The sequence below is a fragment of the Cryptomeria japonica genome, chromosome 6 (genome assembly GCF_030272615.1).
Source record: "Cryptomeria japonica chromosome 6, Sugi_1.0, whole genome shotgun sequence".
Lineage (NCBI taxonomy): Eukaryota > Viridiplantae > Streptophyta > Pinopsida > Cupressales > Cupressaceae > Cryptomeria > Cryptomeria japonica.
The window spans coordinates 527,898,367-527,916,984 of NC_081410.1; the positions used below are offsets into that span (position 1 = coordinate 527,898,367).

The following is an 18,618-nucleotide window of genomic DNA, read 5'->3' on the forward strand; positions in this document are numbered from 1 at the left end:
TTGTAATGTATGAACTGGTCTTCTATTTTTATTTTTTCATATATATATATATAACAGCAGCTTCGAGAACATGCGACCTCTACACTTCTAAGTCCCTTATCTTGAAAGCAAGACTCTTATCTGTTTCGTCAATTTTGGTAGGCTGAAACAAAATAATGCCAGTCCAAGTCAATTCTGATGGGCTGAAATAAAATAATGCGAGAACAAGTCAATTTCAATAGATCGAAATAAAATAATGCGAGACCAAGTTAATTGCGACAGGCTGAAACGAGATCATGCTACACTATATAATGGCGAAGAGTTGTGTATGCTAAACATTGTAACATAACATTTCAACTTCATTCATATCTGCACAGAAGAAAATACTGCAATGGCGAATGTGGGCACGAAAAAGTTGGGGCAGCAGGGACTGTGTGTGTCTGAACAGGGTTTGGGATGTATGGGTATGTCCTTTTTGTACGGCCCTCCCAAACCTGAGCAAGAGATGATTGACCTCATTCACTATGCTGTTAACAGAGGTGTCACTTTTCTTGATACTTCAGACATGTATGGACCAGAAACCAATGAAATTCTTCTAGGAAAGGTCAGTTTTGTGACAAAATCTTAATCTCACACTTCCAGGGCTTTCGAAAAAAATGCCTAAAAGCTTTACAGATGGTTGTCCGTGTTCTCTTTCAGAAGTGTCCTGTTTTCAATTCTTAATATATTACTCCTAAGAACTTAATGTATTTTCTCATTGTTCTAACTTATGCATATTGTCTTTATTGTTCCTAAATAGGCTCTGAAAGGCATCAGAGAGAAGGTCCAGATTGCCACTAAGTTTGGAATCACTTGGGCTAATGGAGAATTCGGCGTGAGCGGAGATCCTGCATACGTCAGGGCTGCCTGTGAAGCAAGCCTCAAGAGGCTTGATGTAGACTACATCGATCTTTATTATCAGCACAGGGTGGATACTAGTGTACCCATAGAAGCTACTGTAAGTCTTCAGATCTCAAACCTGTAATCTTGCACCAAAATATTTTTTATCAGCTACTGTAAGTCTTGAAGATTTGAAACCTGTAATATTGCGGCAAGATATGCTTCATCAAGTTACTGTAATTCTTAAGATTTCAAACTTGTAATCTGGCTGCAAAATGTTCTTTTATCAAGCTTTTACTGAGGTCTAGCAAAACAAAATAAATCTGATAACAAGCAATTGACTTGGCCTTTTACACAGATGGGTGAACTGAAGAAGCTGGTAGAAGAGGGAAAGATAAAATATGTGGGTCTGTCAGAAGCCTCTGCTTCAACAATCCGTAGAGCCCATGCAGTGCATCCAATCACTGCTGTAGAGCTTGAATGGTCTCTCTGGACTAGGGATTCCGAGGCCCAAATTATTCCTACCTGCAGGTATACAATGTGACAGTACAATAACACAACAGTCAGTAATTTCATTTTTAATTCATTTATGTAGAGCACTGAGAACAAATATTTGTGAATTTGGGTTTATACCAAAATTTGAATTGGAGTTTTTAATAAAAAAGCTTCTATGAATTTAAATAAGTCGTTTGAGATGCTGATTAATTTAATTTCGTTACTTCCATTCGCAGGGAGTTGGGGATTGGGATTGTTACGTACAGCCCTTTAGGCAGGGGTTTCTTTGCCTCAGGAGCAAAACTTCTTGAAAGTGTGACTGATTATGACTACCGTAAGGTATAGGATTGAATTTTTCTTTTGGTATGTAAATTCAAGTTCAAACAAAATAAAATCTAAAGACAAATCTATATTACAAGATCAAAGTGGAGAATTGATGGTGACAATTACTTTGAGTTCATTTTATGATTCTAGATTAATCCAGATCGTATAATTGATTTGTTAAACAGGGGAGTCCAAGGCTTCAAAGTGAGAATCTTGAGCACAACCAAGCTCTATTCCAAAAGCTGAGTGAGATCAGTTCACGAAAAGGGTGCAGCCCAAGCCAGCTTGCTCTTGCATGGGTTCAGCACCAGGGTAATGATGTTGTGCCCATACCCGGAACCACCAAGATTAAGAACCTGAACGATAACATAGTCTCGGTCTCTGTACATCTGAGTGCAGATGACATGAAGGAAATAGAGGCCATTTTTCATGTAGATGCTGCAGCTGGAGGTCGAAGCAGGGAAGAGGAATTGCAAATGAGCTGGATGAATTCAGAAACACCCCCTTACAGTACTCTCCATTGAATGAAAGCACATAAATGTTTGTATGTAACCTGCGTGAAATAAGGGCTTTGCAGGGCAGAGCATTTGCAATTGAACTAGATAAATTAAGGCATATGAAGAATTAGCAACATAGAAAAAGTTCCCAATAAATGGTTTTTTTGGTCTTGTTCTACTATATCTTATTAGATATAGTATTTTCACAATCTATTAATAAAGAGCTTTGGTTTTTTTAGTCTTTGTTCTACTATATCAGTAATATCGCATGAATGATGTACTGTTTTCACAATTTATTAATATAGAGCTTTTGTTAAATAACTGTATAAAGATTTTTATAAACCTGATAGAAATATATGTCATTAATACAATTCATTAATAGAAACACATAAAAATGAAATTGAAATATATGTCTAAGACCAGTTAACTATTTCTCTATGAATACTGGGATAATAACATTTTGGCAGCACAATATTTATGGACTTGTGATAAACCCAAACACTTCAGTCAAGAGTTTGTAATATAGATCTGTAATGTCCTCAAGCTTCAATATTCATCAACCACTGTTACTCCACATAATTTGTGGGCTCCAGCATCAGTATAATCTAAAATGCCCATCTGGTGCCAATTACAGTTTTATTATCAAGGCAAAGTAGTGGCTACAAATAAATTCACATTTCCTTGAAACAGTATTAGACACACTCAGAGAAGTAATATCATAATCGAATAAGGACCATGTAATAAAAAAACCCATGCACAAATTCGCGAGTCATTTCTGATCATTTTAATTTGAACAAAAATAATTATATAATTGTAATAAGTTGTATGTGGGAAATATTTGTCATATCACTTTCAATTTTATTGATAAATAGAGAAGAAAATAGTGTCATCCAGAATATGGGTAGAGAAAAGTTTGGACATCAGGGTCTGGGATGTATGGGTATGTCTTTCAGAAGAGGGAAATATAAAATATACATGAGTCTGCCGGAAGCCTCTGCTTCAAAAATTCATAGAGCCCGTGCAGTGCATCCAATATCTGCTGTGCAGCTTGAATGGTCTCTCTAGAGTAGGGATTCTCAAGCCCAAATTATTCCCACCTACAGGTATACAGTGTGACAGTATAATAGCTCAATAGTCAGTAATTTCTTTTGTGCAGAGATCTGAGAATAAATATTGGAAGGATTGAAAAAGTATCTTGGTACAATTTTCCACAATTACAAACCTTGTAAGACATATTTGTGACTTGCACCTCATCTTCTCATGGTGGATTTTGCTAAGTCACTATTGACACCATATATTTTAAATTGTATGGTTTGTTATTCTGCTTTTACCTAGTGTTCTATTTATCAAGAAACATTTATCAAGGCCTCTTGCTTGGATCCAAATTACCTCATCTAAGGACTATCAATCTTTCTTGTTTATTTTGTAAATAACTTGAGGTTCTAAGGAACTTTTTTTTTTCAGTGGATTTCAAGAAGCTTGGACTTGGATTTAAGGCTTGATATTTTTTATGGCATATGATTTTATTAAGAGACCAACTTTGTCTCTCTTTTAAATTTTTCATATTTGATATGCTTTCTAAATGCAGATTCTTTGTAGTGTTTGGAAAGACGAGAATTTGTTATTTTGTTGGTTGCGTAGTTATTCATTTCCTGTTTTACACTAAAGCTATGATTTTCTCTAATGTACTAATGTAGATTTAGATGCAAGCAAACAAGGTTGCATTTGAAGTTGCTCACTTATAGGTTCTTCTAGACAATTGGATAATGACCCATGTACAATTTCTAGAGTGCCATCTCCTTTTATCTCCCACCAAGGTCACTTTCATTGACATAGATATGGACTAGTGAGCCTACCCAAAGAGATCATGGCTCCCAATCACATTAATTCCAATCACCTTCCAGACAGCCAAATGATCAAGTTACCTATGGCTGGTTCTAGCCTTCTTGCCCATTTTTCACTTCTTCACTTGGATAAGGTACTTCGGGGTGGCTAGATTATGGCAGATTTTTCACTAGAGTTGATTGTAACTTCTCTTGTTCATTTCTAGCAACTTGTATATGGAGATCAAGAAGAGGAGGGTGCTCTTTTAGTTGGGAATTGATTCCTAATGGTTGCTTCCTCATTGATGTATGAGGTAAGCTAGATTACTGTGATCTATTCTTAATGGTGTAGCTCTCAATGTCTGACATCTTTGTGGGTTCTTGTTATTTGGACTTGGGCTCCTAGATTTTATTTATTGTTTGGGCTTGACATGATAGACTTTGAAGACGTGCCTCTACCACCCATGTTTTTTTTAAAGACCATTGGGGCAATGACCCTTGTATAGTTGCTAGAGTGTCATCTCTTGCTATCTCCTATCAAGGTCATTGGACTCCTAACATATATGTGGATGTAGTGAGTCTACCAAAAGAGATCATGGTTCCTAGTCACATGTATTTCAATCGCCTACTAGACAACCTGAAGATCATATTCCTTATGGATGGTCCTAACCTTCTTGCCCATCTTTGCCCTCTTCACTTTTGAAAGGTACATCTAGGTGCTTAGATTATGACAATTCTTTTCCATTATAGTAGACGATTTCTCTTATTTATGTCTGGCAACTTGTAAATGAAAATCAAGAAGTGAATAGTGTTCTTACTAGTTGGGAATTGGTTCCTAATGGTTTTATTACTTGGTGTATGGAGAAAACTAGATGATCATGATCCCTTCCTAACAAAGTAGCTGTCATTGTCTAGCAACGTTTTTGGTTCTTGTATTTTGTGCTTGTCCCCCTAAATTATGTTTTAATTTTGTCTATTTTTTGAACTAGACCCTACATCCACCCTTTATTTTGTGAAAAATATAATATTCTCTTTTTAATATAAATGTTATTATTTATTAAAAAATAAACACAAAACTAAAATTAAAATGACATGAAAAGTCAAATCTCACCATTACAAATTTAAAGATTACTTTGTTGTTTATGCACAAAAAAAATGGAAATTGTTTCTTGTTATTATAATTTAAACAAAATAGATTAGAGAGAATCTTTCTAAAATTATATTTTTATATTTTTTATTTCCAAATATTAAAAACAAGTCAGATAAACGGATCTATTATGTCTAATCATACGAATCCAAGTCAATTTGAATATATACAAAACATTCGTAATATAAGATTTCAAGTTGACTGATATCTGAAGAGGGAGTTGGTCCACATAACATTTCAAACTTATGCAGAACGTGGGTTCGAAAAAGTTGGGTGAGCAGGGACTTTATAAACACGTCTTTGACAGTCATCTGTAAAGTGGGTACTGGGTGGTGAACCCGATCTTGGCCACCCTTAAACAGCACACACTAACGTTTGACTTCTTACGTGATATTTTCGTCTTCCGTTTCCCGTTGCATTCCTCTGACTTTCGACAGTCACGGTCACTACAACTTCTGCCCAATCCAGCTGTCACACTCATTAATAATAAAACTGACGGTTAAATTTGAATTTGAATTTGAAATCTGTATCTCCCGCCCAAGCCACTATAAGCAGCAAGAGGAGGATTTATCACGCTCAAGATCCTCTTCAAGAGCTCCACAGCGTAAATCAGTTAAGTTGGTATTTGGTGACAATACCAATGAAAGTGGCGACATAGGAAAATGATGAAGCTGAAAGGTTCTAACTTTTTACTAGCAAAAAGATTGGTCAATGCTTGCTTGTCCCGAGTAAAGGGAAGAACATGTGGTCGAGCATTTCCTAACCTAATATCTATTCAATTCATCAATTACCACTTTTAGATTACTCCTTTCTCACCCTAATCAAGGATGAAGATAATTAACATTGAAAGGCTTAAGGTTCAAGAATCCAATTGCAAAAGACTCAATACTATATATAATCTTTCCTTCCTAAGCTTGGCTAATTTAATTCTTTTGGTTGGAAGTGGATTGCTCATGAGGAAGTCTTTAGATTTATTAGCACCCCCTTTAACTTTCTAGGCACCCCTTGCTAGGTTATGGAAATTTTTAATATCCATAATTAAAAAAAAAATTGGCTTTTTGGATCACTAAGCCACTTTCATGCCTAGTAATCTTTTTATCTACTTTATAATTTTGGTAGGTATTCATGTTTACTAATCTTTATGTTGGATTCCTTCTAAGGCTTCCTATTTGAAAATTGAAAATCTCCTTAAGGATTTTTCAACCCTCTTTTGATAGTCACAAAGCATCTCACATATGGCTTGGGATTATTGACATCTCCTTCATGATTTTAAGGGTCTAGGATTACTCTCAATCTATTGTCAAGGCTTAACACTTTGTGCTAAGTGGATTATTAGGACCTTCGAAGATGAGGATGCTTAGAAAGTCGTCACGTAGCATTATATTTCCTCTATTATTTCCTTTGACTACCTCATTGGAAATGCTTTAACCTCATCTAGCCATCACAAGTTATTTCTTGTCAAGACTGGCCATTATCTAAAGCCCAAATTGAGTTTGAGCTTGATTTTTTTAAAATAGAGAAGTAAAAAACACTACTACATCTTCTCAAATATCTCACCATGAAATTTTTATCATAGCCTAAGGCCAAGTTGAAATTCTAGCTTTATAGCTAGGGCCATCTTTGCCTTCTTTAGTTGGTTAAGGTACTTTTGGATGGCTAGATTATAGCAAGGTTTTTCACTAGAGTTGATTGTAACTTCTCTTGTCCATATCTAGCAACTTGTATATGGAGATCAAAAAGATGAGGGTGCTCATTTAGTTGGGAATCATTGCCCATCTTTGCCTTCTTTACTTGGATAAGGTACTTTTTGGTGGCTAGATTATAGCAAGATTTTTCACTAGAGTTGATTGTAACTTCTCTTGTTCATATCTCGCAGCTTGTATATGGAGATCAAGAAGAGGAGGGTGCACATTTAGTTGGGAATTGATTCCTAATGGTTCCCTCCTCATTGATGTATGAAGCAAACTAGATTACCATGATCTGTTCTCAATGGTGTAGCTCTTGATGCTTGTCATCTTTGTTGGTTCTTATTGTTTGGACTTGGGCCCCTAGATTTCATCTATTGTTTGGGCTTGGCATGATATACTTTGAGGATTTTCCTTCTACCACCTACAATTTCTTTTAAACTATTGGGTTGATGACCCTTCTATAGTTGCTAGAGTGTCATCTCTAGCTATCTCCTATCAAGGTCGTTGGACCCCTAACATAGATGTGGATGTAGTGAGCCTACCAAAAGAGATAATGCTTCCTAGTCACGTTTATTTCAATCACCTTCTAGATAACCCAAGGATCATGTTCCTTATGGGTGGTCTTAACCTTCTTGCCCATATTTACTCTCTTCACTTGGGAAAGGTACATCTAGGTGGCTAGATTATGACAAATCTTCTCCACTATAGTAGATCATTTCTCGTATTTATGTCTACCAACTTGTAAAGGAAGATCAAGAAGTGGAGAGTGTTCTTACTAGTTGAGAATTGGTTCTTAATGATTTATTTCTTGTTGGTGTATGGAGAAAACTAGATTATCATGATCTCTTCCTAATAGCGTAGCTCTCATTGTCTAGCAACTTTTTTGATTCTTGTATTTTGTGCTTCTCCCCCTAAATTTTGTTTTAATTAATTATTACTTTGCTCTTTATGAAAAAAAAATAAAAAATGAAAGTTGTTTCTTGTTAATATAATTTAAACAAAATATGGTGGAGAGAATCTTTCTAAGCTTATATTTTAATATTTTTTATTTCCAAATAATAAAGATAAGTACGGTGATGATAAACTTCCAACGGATCTATTATGACTAATCATGCGAATCCAAGTCAATTTGGATAAGCTGAAAGAAAAGCATGCTACAGTATTCAATGGCCATATATACCTATTAACATTTCAATTTCATTGATATCTGAAGAGAGACTTGGTAAAGTAACATTTCAAGTTGATGCAGAACGTGGGTACGAAAAGGTTGGGTCAGCAGGGACTTTATAAACACGTGTTTGACAATTCTAGTACACGTCTTTGTCAATGCTCCTTATTTACAACTGTATTTGGTCTGGAAGATTCTAGAAAATGGTTAAATAGCTTTTCTAGTCACTACAACATGTTTGACAGATTTTGAATGATACCTACATCTCATATGCAACTCTTTTGTTCTTATAGTTCTCATACATGTATGAATTTTAAGAATTGCAAGACAAAACAAAATTAAAATGGGACATTTGTTGTAATGATGTACCTTCTCTTCAAAAAAATAAGTTGGATCTACTTCATGGCTATTGCTTGCTTAATATTTTCTTTGGTATCATAATTTTGTAATTTGTTCAAATCATGCATATCTTGAATAGATAATATTTCTTCCAATACTTTAGCATACTTTTGTAATTTGGTATCATAATTTTGTAATTTGTTCAAATCATGCATATCTTGAATAGAATATATCATAATTTAGCATACTAATAACTATGAACATTTTATTCATTACAAAAGAAGAGCTCATTTCTACCATAAAAAAATAAAAATTCATATAAATATCAAAGCTCAAATGTATTCATTGCAACATAACTTAACACAAAATATGCTTCAGAAAAATCAAAGTATCCCCATGCCTCATATTGTTCTATGAAGACTGGTATTTTTGTCTTCCTTCATAAATAATCTAATTCATCTATCAATGTCTACATCCCTTTTCCCCTAATTAAATATATTTCTTCATCTAGAAAAAATGAGTTAATATTTTTATAAAAATGATCTTTCCTAAATGCTAAAATTACCAAGAGGCTATTGATTCAATTTTAGGATAATCTCAAAATAATGGAAGCAATTTGACAAGTACACTAGAAATCAACCATGGCAAACCACATAACACCTTGTGGTCTCCACCCACTCACCACTATTCAAAATAACACTACCCACACAAGACTAATGATTTCACTATACACTTAAAGTTTTGACTATGGTTTCAATTTTTGACAAACATGGGTCTAAGTATCTATTCCAAAACACAAAAGTGTTGCATGACTATAAAAATCCACTTATCCTCCTCTGCGACATTTAAACATTGGTAGTGAATTTATTCAAATTTGTAGTAGCATGCTTATGTAGCAATCATTGTTTCATGTATGCAAGGATTCATTCAATATTTATGTACCATACAGTGCCTTGCTTGCAAATTCATTACACAATTCACATGAAAGAGTTTAATTTGTTGCCACAGAAGTGGGTCCAATTTCCAATGCATATTATACAAATATTTGAAGTCTTCTAGGTATCTTACTTTTCTAATAACTAAATCCACAGTTGTGTTTTGGTTTTTTGTCTTCTTGCACCAACTCTCATCAACTTCAATGTGAAAAAAGACAGTGGAAGAGGCCAAAACAAATTTGGGAAGAAAGGGTATGCATCTTTTGTGCCTCTGGGGCAATTGAAACTAAAAGACACTTCATTTTGGAATGTGATTCCTACATAGACATTAGGAACAACTATGAAAATGTTTAGGCTGTCGGCTCTTGGTTCAGTCTTTTCAATGTGGGGTCCATTGAGAAATTGGGGGAGCTCATCATCAGATTGTATAGAAAAAGAACCGAACTACAAAAGACAATGATGGCAACACTGATTATCCCATAGGCTTTCAATGTTTAGCCTCGTGGACATTAAAAGTTGTTGTTCTTCTTCTTCTTCATAGACACGGCTTTGAGACTCTTAATATGTGTTCATTTTTTATTTATATAATGTTTTTTCTTGACACCAAGTGGAAGGAGTTTAAAAGGAAATAGGGGACTTAAAAATAAATAAAATTAAGAAAATAAAAAAAAAGTCTTGTATAAGTTGCTTGTAATTCTATTTTATGAAGTACTATTTTATAAAGTGTTTTAAAGTTTTTTTGGGGTGTTTTAATTGAATTATATAATGAATAAGGTAAGATTTGTGATCTTTGGGTTTTAATTTTTTAGAAGGTTCTCTTTCTGTCTAAGGTAATAATTGGATTTTCTCAAATCAACAAATTTAACTATTTGGGAAGGATGTAAGATGATGAAATTAATCTTGATTGTTTCTAGATCAAAGGTAGCACCATGCTACTATCGACCCATTTCTCATGAAACCCTTTCCTTTTTCTATATATGTTCTCTTTCGCATGATTACTATCGCCACACTTTTTATATTTACCTTATCAATATCATTTTCCTCTAGTATATCATTGAGCTCGTACCTTTTCTATTTCTTATTTGTTTGCTTGATTTTTTATGGACCGCGTGAAGGAAATAGATAGTTGTGACAAATTTTTTGTTGAGATGTGTGGGAAAGGGTTTGAATTTGTGATTAGTGTTTGATGTGTCAAATGCATGGGTGGAAGATGTCACCAATAAATGGTTGATATAATTGACATCTACCAAACAATAATGACAGGGGAATTTTAGGTAAATGTTGTAGTCACAAGTTCCCAAAAGACATTTATGTGTGGGCATGCTAACATGGACATGAAACATTTATTACACATGCAAATTTGATGTGTGATGAACACGTAATTATCAATTTGAGCTTTTGCAATGATTCCAGAGGACATTCTCATTACACCTGAGACATATGATTTCCTTTTAAAATGATATGAATTGTCACATTTGGACACAACTTTATTACTATAATGCATGATACTTTTTATGATGTATTATTCAAGTTATAGTGAGTTATAAGAATATGTTCTTATATAGTGTATATCCTATTTTTCAATTGGCTATCCCAATGCATATATCCAAATAATTTATGCTACATAAGTGTTATTTTCACAAAGGGGGGTTGATATGGTACATTTTATCACTCAAGCTATCTAGTATAGTAGGTAAAATTATGTGCAACTATCAACTACCATACTATACCTTCACTACAAAGGATAATTTTAAACTATGACCCATTATTTAACTATGTGTTGATGATTGACCAATGCCATCTATAGTCATCCTTAACTTTCATGATTAAATTCAATCCTCACTCCACCATTGCAATCCACATTGTTTTCTTACTCCCAAACAAAATGAATAAATCTAAGGTTATTAAACCGAAGATATTATTGTACCTATGAGAGGGAACAACCAACCTTTTGGGATCATCGACTTACAACCTCTTATATCAATGTAAGATGACATATTTAATCCCCCACAATATTTTTTCCCTATATCTTAGTTAAATCCATGTACTCTTTACAATTGTAATGCACGCCAAAATGCCCTAGAGAAAATAACTAATCTAACTAACAAATAGAGATAAATTAAAAAAAAACCATCTACTAATGCAACATATTACGCTACAAGTACTCATATGCTTAAATCATCATCTACAAGAATGCATAAATATCTAAAACATAACCATATTCTTAACAACATACTACACAAGCAGATTAACAATACAACAACTGTCCATCCCTAGGGAATCTCAATGCTATTACTTAACTAGCAATAACACATAAACACATCCATAAACATGATACCATTAATATTCCTTACATTTACTTCCTGATCAATTGCTTTCTTCCTAATATGAGAGTTATGAACTATCAAATGCAAATCCTACATATCCAAGCATTAACTCTTGGATTCATTTTAAGGCACCAATCAAATGTTCCTAATTCCCTCTTTAACCAATCTAGCATGATAATATCCTCCTTCCACATAAAATATCACCTAACACAAATCTAATTCATTTCCTTTAAGAGTAACCATATAACCCACAAGATACTCATTCATATACATATTCTAAAGATACCAACATTAACGAATAACATCTTTTCAATTTAGTTCTTTTGCTTATAGACATACATGAATCATTTTACATTCCACTATTGTCCATAGATACACACAAGATAATCCAATCACATTACTTAATCATTAAATTCCTTTCCAATCTAGAATGACACACATAATGAATATCCAATTACAACAATCATAATCTTTTACAACTCATCATGATCTCAACCTACTGCAAGTCCTATTATGCATGATCACAAGATACCAATTACATAATCTTTTTGTATAATTACATCTTTCTCATGATATAAAATACATGATTTCAATCTCAATTACATTTATTATGCTCCAAACATCCGTCCACATGAAGAGAAGATATAAATTCACATCAATGCATGCTAGCATCCAATGAAGAACATCCCAATGGAAGAAGGCATCAAGCCACCCGACTATGTGGAACCCATAAGGAACCACCTCTCGTGCTAGGAGATGACACAAGGTTCCAACTAACACTCTAGACCTAGGCTGATACCTAACAACCAAAAGATAACTCACAATCATAGGAAGGAAACCACACAAATAATACAACAAATCACATCACAAGGCTAAGTTGAAATGTAATAAACTCTCAGAAGCATACCAACAATCAAGGCATAAGGATCATGGACACATGTAGGGAAAGAATGTCATCACATTCTATCCTCACATAGAATGGAAAAATCCACACCCTGATAGACATGTGGAGCCATCTCAACCTATGAGAAAATCAAGGGAGTTTGGCTTACCGTCTCTATGGTCTTTCCAAGCTCATCTCAAGTCTTGACTCAAGGCCATGAGGTGGGGCTCCAAAACTAATTATTATCTTATTAGGTGAGCCCTAATTACCCATCCCACTAATTAATTATTATATAGTTATCACTTAAAAATCAAAGCTAAACTCCCCATGTGGTTTCTTGGCAGGTCTAGACCCTAAGCATCCTTACAAGGAACCTCCTAGAAGCCTATTGCTCCTGTATTGGCAACAACAATGCAGAAAACTAAGAGGGGCGGGGGGGGGGGGGGGTGTTAATCAAAATTCACCAAAATTAAAAAAATTAACCTCAACTTTAGTTTTGATCAAGAACAACAATAGAAAAGATAAACACCGCATCAACAACATACATAACACACATTTAATAAAAAACATACATAACACACAATTTTTTGACATGGAAAACTTGATTAAGAGAAAAACCATGATGGGAACCTACCAATAATATGATGATACTTTGCAGTAGTATGTGTAAATATTACAATGGAGAATGCACATGCATTCAGACACACTTCCTAGAGCTTACTACTAAAAAACAAAAAGGGGGGGGTGAATCAAAATTCACCAAACTTAAACAAATTAACCTCAACTTTAGTTTTGATCAAGAACAACAATAGAAAAGATAAACACCGCATCAACAACATACATAACACACATTTAATCAAAAACATACATAACACACAATTTTTTGACATGGAAAACTTGGTTAAGAGAAAAACCATGATGGGAACCTACCAATAATATGATGATACTTTGTAGTAGTATGTGTAAATATTACAATGGAGAATGCACATGCATTCAGACACACTTCCTAGAGCTTACTACTCAAAAACAAAAAAGGGATACAACCCTAGGAAGGCTCATTGCCTTACAAAGATCGAACAACAATCTAGATTACATGAATTGAAATAATAGCATCTTCACATTCCTGATCACAGTTCTGGTTAAGCACATATACTCAAACTCTTCTCTTCACACTTTTGCACACTCTTTCACACTTCTTCACTTTTCTCCTCTGCTAATGAAGAATCAAAACAATATTCGCACACACAGATACCTCTCTCAAATGAATATTACATGTATTTATACAATTCATCAACCTTAACCTCAAGGTCGGATCAACACGTAAGACCTAATTACAAAATTACATCACACGATACATAAATCATAATGCGGACCAATACAATGCCGACAAGGACCCAAATCAAAACCTTGAACATGCAACACCACCGAATATCTCGCCAAGATCATCCACAACACATAACAACCATTGGGTCGGCTAGAAATTCCTATAGCACAAAGAATACCACAGGACCAATGAAATCTTCAATAATACACACCATGATCAATGCGAACCACCAAAACGGATAGAACATGATCGAATAACATCAACAAGAAACACAAATTCCTCCGCAATAACTGCAACAACTCAGATAACTAGAATCACCATCATTTTCCTTCTGGACCTCAAGAACACTAACAACAATCTGAAAGATACGCGTGTGCAGTTCCAAATCATGAACCACCCAAATTAAGGACACACATGAACATCCCAAAAACTCTCCAAAATCTGCACAACATAAAGAATCAATTCCAAACCAATACAAACTAGAAATCACATCTCTGCAATACAAAACCAACCATCACACCGGATCACATAACTTGATCAAATCCCCTTCTAGAAAATTGAAACTCATACTGAATCAACTAGAGATAAGTATCTCAAAACCCATTATTCCACATCAGCACATCTGCAACCAAACCAACTCTTTGCAACACAGAAGCACAAGAAACACATGAATATGTTGACATCAATGATAACAACACATTCCAACAACTCTAACATCCAACATCATGACCTCGGTCCACACATGTAAGAGCCCACTTTCCCTAACCATGGACCAATACCCTAGGGTAAAACACAAATAACCAGATCACAAGGAGGCTCATACAAAGAGATTCCACATATAACATCAACATACTAATACAAGTCTGAAGCATAACTAAGGCCATAAAGCCATCTTGGAAATCAAGAGCCTCGATCATAGATAACACAAAAATAAACAAGAGTAAGTCATAAGTCTATCTTACTCAGCCACAAATAAAATAAAATTCTCAACATCGGAGCATATCCATCACACTGGAGCTTACATAAATCATCCTCAACAACAAGGCATCCTCCTACTTGGTGGAGCTAAAACAACATATATGCACAACCCTTCTTGTCAGAGCCAAAAACAACAATAAAATGACCAATACAGAACATAAGAATCATAGAGAAACTTGGGCCATTCACTAAAAGCCTCTCGTACAAGCCAAAATCCAAATTTTGATCATAAAAGGGCAAGAGCTGACAAACTGACAAAACTGGGCAGATTGGCGCATCCATGGAGCAGTTTAGTGCATCCATAGTGCAGATTAGTGCATCGATGGTGTAGAATGGTGCATACATGGTGCAAAATGGAGCATCCATTCCATTCTATAGCGCATTAGTGGCATTTTGTGGCGCATTGAAGCTAGTGACCCAAAACTCCAAAAACGAAAGAAATAAAGTCATGATTTTGCCTAGTATTGAACATAGGCTTACAAAAGGGTACATAATCATTCCCAAAAGGTGAGTAAGATTGAAATAGAGCCAAAGTAAAACACAAATAATGCAACAAGACCATACAAGAGCAATTTAACATCATGCAAAGTTATCCCAAAGCATATATTTGATCAAAATTCTAAAAAATGGGACTCCTGACAGGGTCGAATAAATAATCTACTCACAAGGAGAAATAAAAAGACTCTCTTAGTCACATGGACAAATCCACCCAATACAATGCTACTCTAGACAAGAGAAAACCATCAAAGATACATAAGACATTCACAACTTATAGGAAACATTGTCGACATCCACACATAGACAACATACATTTATTTATATATAGATATGAGTATACATTCATTTTCCCCAAACTGTATAATAATACTATAACACATAATATCCATATTGTATTTTTCCCACAACCAATTTCATTCATTCATGGAGCATACAATTTTTTCCATAAAATAAAATTTGCAAAGAAGAGGAAACTCCACCAACCTGGAAGAATAGAACTTATGGAAATGCAAATTGTAAAAGAGAAAAATCCAATTCCAAAATTAAAATCAAGCCAAGCATTTCCAACTCCAAGCAAATCAAAAAATCCCAAGTTGCAAAAAAATCACTCTGAAGCTAACCACAACAACACATAAGGAAAACCAATAAATAAAATTGAAACCGAAACTATAGAAAATTCCAAAAAACTATATTCTATACCTACCATGCATGAATATGAGGTAAATAATATAAAATAGTATTATTTACTTACCCCCTCAAAATTACCCAATAGAATAATAGGATAGGTAAACTCTAAAATATTTATTTGCCCAATTAGTAACAAGAGGATATAATAATATAATATCTATTAATAAATAATGATCAAAGCTCAATTAAATAAATCTAAACCAATTTATATAAATGCCACAAAATAAATATAAGAGCATAGCCAACATTAGAAACAACAATTAAATAATAAATAAATAATAAATAATCAACTAAACAATATCACTAAACCAATTAAACAAATATCAAAGCACCAATTAAATATAAACCGATAAACCAATAAATCATTAATCAAATAAATGAATATTAAACCTCAACAATAAATTACCAATAATAATTAAATATCCAAACTATAGCATAATTTAATTTAATTTAAAATTTATAAACTATACAAATCCAATATCAATTAATCACATAATCAAACACTCACAAAACCTCAAGACAACTTGACACAAGGGTCTAACAACACATTACAAGGCACCACAAGACAACTCAACTAAGACACTAAACTAATTAGGATATCGACTAAGACCTAGAGTATAAGGAAGGAAACTTATGCCACCTCCAACAACTTGCCATTGGAATAGAGACACGCTCAGACCCATGAGACCAAGTGGAGTCGATGTCTAGTACCTACAATCCTACAACTACCAATAACCACGAGACAAAATATGCAATAACATATACATATCATAAATGATTAGGTAAGTGATAGAGAATCACTACATTATATCATGCTCATAATGAGTGGTATGATATTGTCTCTAACATGAATACACTAGAAGACAATCACAATCATTATATCATCAACTCAATCATCCTAATCATGGAATAGGGTTATCATAATCAAAACATCATCAAAATCCCATAAGTGATACAATCCATCATGAACAATGAGCACATACAAGATCATCAAGTAAGTCCATCATCATAGTCATTCAAGTTATGTCAATCATCCATAAGAGTCGTCATATAACATATGTTAATATGAAATGTCTATTATCATTCATAACATCTAATCATATAGATAAAGTCATAAATAATCACCAAAATATCAATGGTATGTCTAAATAATTCTATTGATGCATAAATCAAAAGATGAGTCAAGGAGGGACACTACATAAATTGACATAATTCAGTTATGTAGGTTTTAAATGCTTTCATATGATGTTGGGAGCTCAAATCATGGCCATCACCTTAACCTTAACCTTAACCTTCATTACTAGACATTGTCATCATTGGATGCCATCAATATCCCTTTCCCTAATTGCAACACACATTTCTACACTACCAACCCATTTTTCAGACTATGTTGGACAATTATGTGTTGTTTGTTGTGGTTATAGGCTACCACAACCAAAAATTTAGCTACATAATAACTCTAATCACTTAGCACTACAGTTAGCTCACCTTAGTGGTCTCTTTGTCCCACTCTGCTAATGTGTAAGACGTGGACAAACAACATCGATACACCTTGTAAAGGGGAGATACGCAAGGTCAAAATGTATCATTGTGTAGGTTGAAGTTATGGGATATTACCTTAAGTGTTAACACAAGCCAAGAATACTTATTTGATTGGTCTTTTCATACTCACATACAAATGACATAACTGTGATATTGATGCAAATAGAAGACCAAGAACCCCATAGGATTTTTCAATTTTTTCAACATTCAAGCACAAATTTTAAAAACCATACAATGAAAGTGAACACATGCAAACACTTACAACATTCTATCAAGATATCAAAATAGAATAAAGGCTACACAAGTCTTCAACAATATACTATATATGATATTTCTCACTATTTATTATAGATTTGGGCCTCTCAACCAACCCCACACTCCATTTTATTTATCTTGTAAAAGATACCACTATATTGTTGTCACCTAAATGTTCAATGTCGATCAATTAAGAAAAAAAAAATCTATTTTAAAAATACTCCAGGAATGGACAGATTCTCTTCACATTACCAGATCCTCCTCTCTCCATTCTTTTCTCTTCCATCACTTCCACATACCATATCACCTTCTCTATCTTCAATACAATATTTTTTAAGGTTTTTATCGTTTAAAAAAACAATATTTTGTTATTTTAACAACTCAAAAGGTGAGTGGTTGTCTCACTACCCGCACCTGTTTCTTCCTTTTTTCTCTCATACTAACCTCAAACTCTCTCTTCCATTCCATCCTACATTCTATTCTTTAAAAATAAAAATAGATTTCAACTATGTCTTTTGCTTTGCAAATAGCTCTAAATCCTCAATCGTGTAAAAGATTTCAACTTCTAACTCCAACTCCCAATTTATAGAGAAGTAATGGAGGGAATTTTACTATTGTTTCCAAAAAACCATGAGTTGGAAACCAGCTCCAAAATCCCATGCCAAGATAAGGAAGTTGACCATAAACTTAGAAAGTTGCTTTAATTGCTTTACTTGAAATGCACATGGACGCCTCCATCTCAACCAGTCAAATTAGAAACTTCAATAACTTTCTTGAGACTTGAAATAGGCAAGAGTACTTGGGCACCAAAATTTGAATTGCAAAAACTAGAAAGTTTTAACACGAAATA

At 34.0% G+C, this 18,618-nt stretch overlaps 1 protein-coding gene across 1 annotated transcript; it reads left to right on the forward strand.

Moving 5' to 3' along the window:
• The first annotated feature begins 258 nt into the window (after window positions 1-258).
• Window positions 259-2,412, forward strand: LOC131855836 (auxin-induced protein PCNT115-like). The gene is made up of 5 exons (XM_059207467.1): window positions 259-583; window positions 779-976; window positions 1,217-1,389; window positions 1,590-1,692; window positions 1,863-2,412. The coding sequence occupies exons 1-5, from the start codon at window positions 371-373 to the stop codon at window positions 2,199-2,201; spliced, it is 1,026 nt and encodes a 341-aa protein (XP_059063450.1). The 5' UTR covers window positions 259-370; the 3' UTR covers window positions 2,202-2,412.
• Window positions 2,413-18,618: the final 16,206 nt, after the last annotated feature.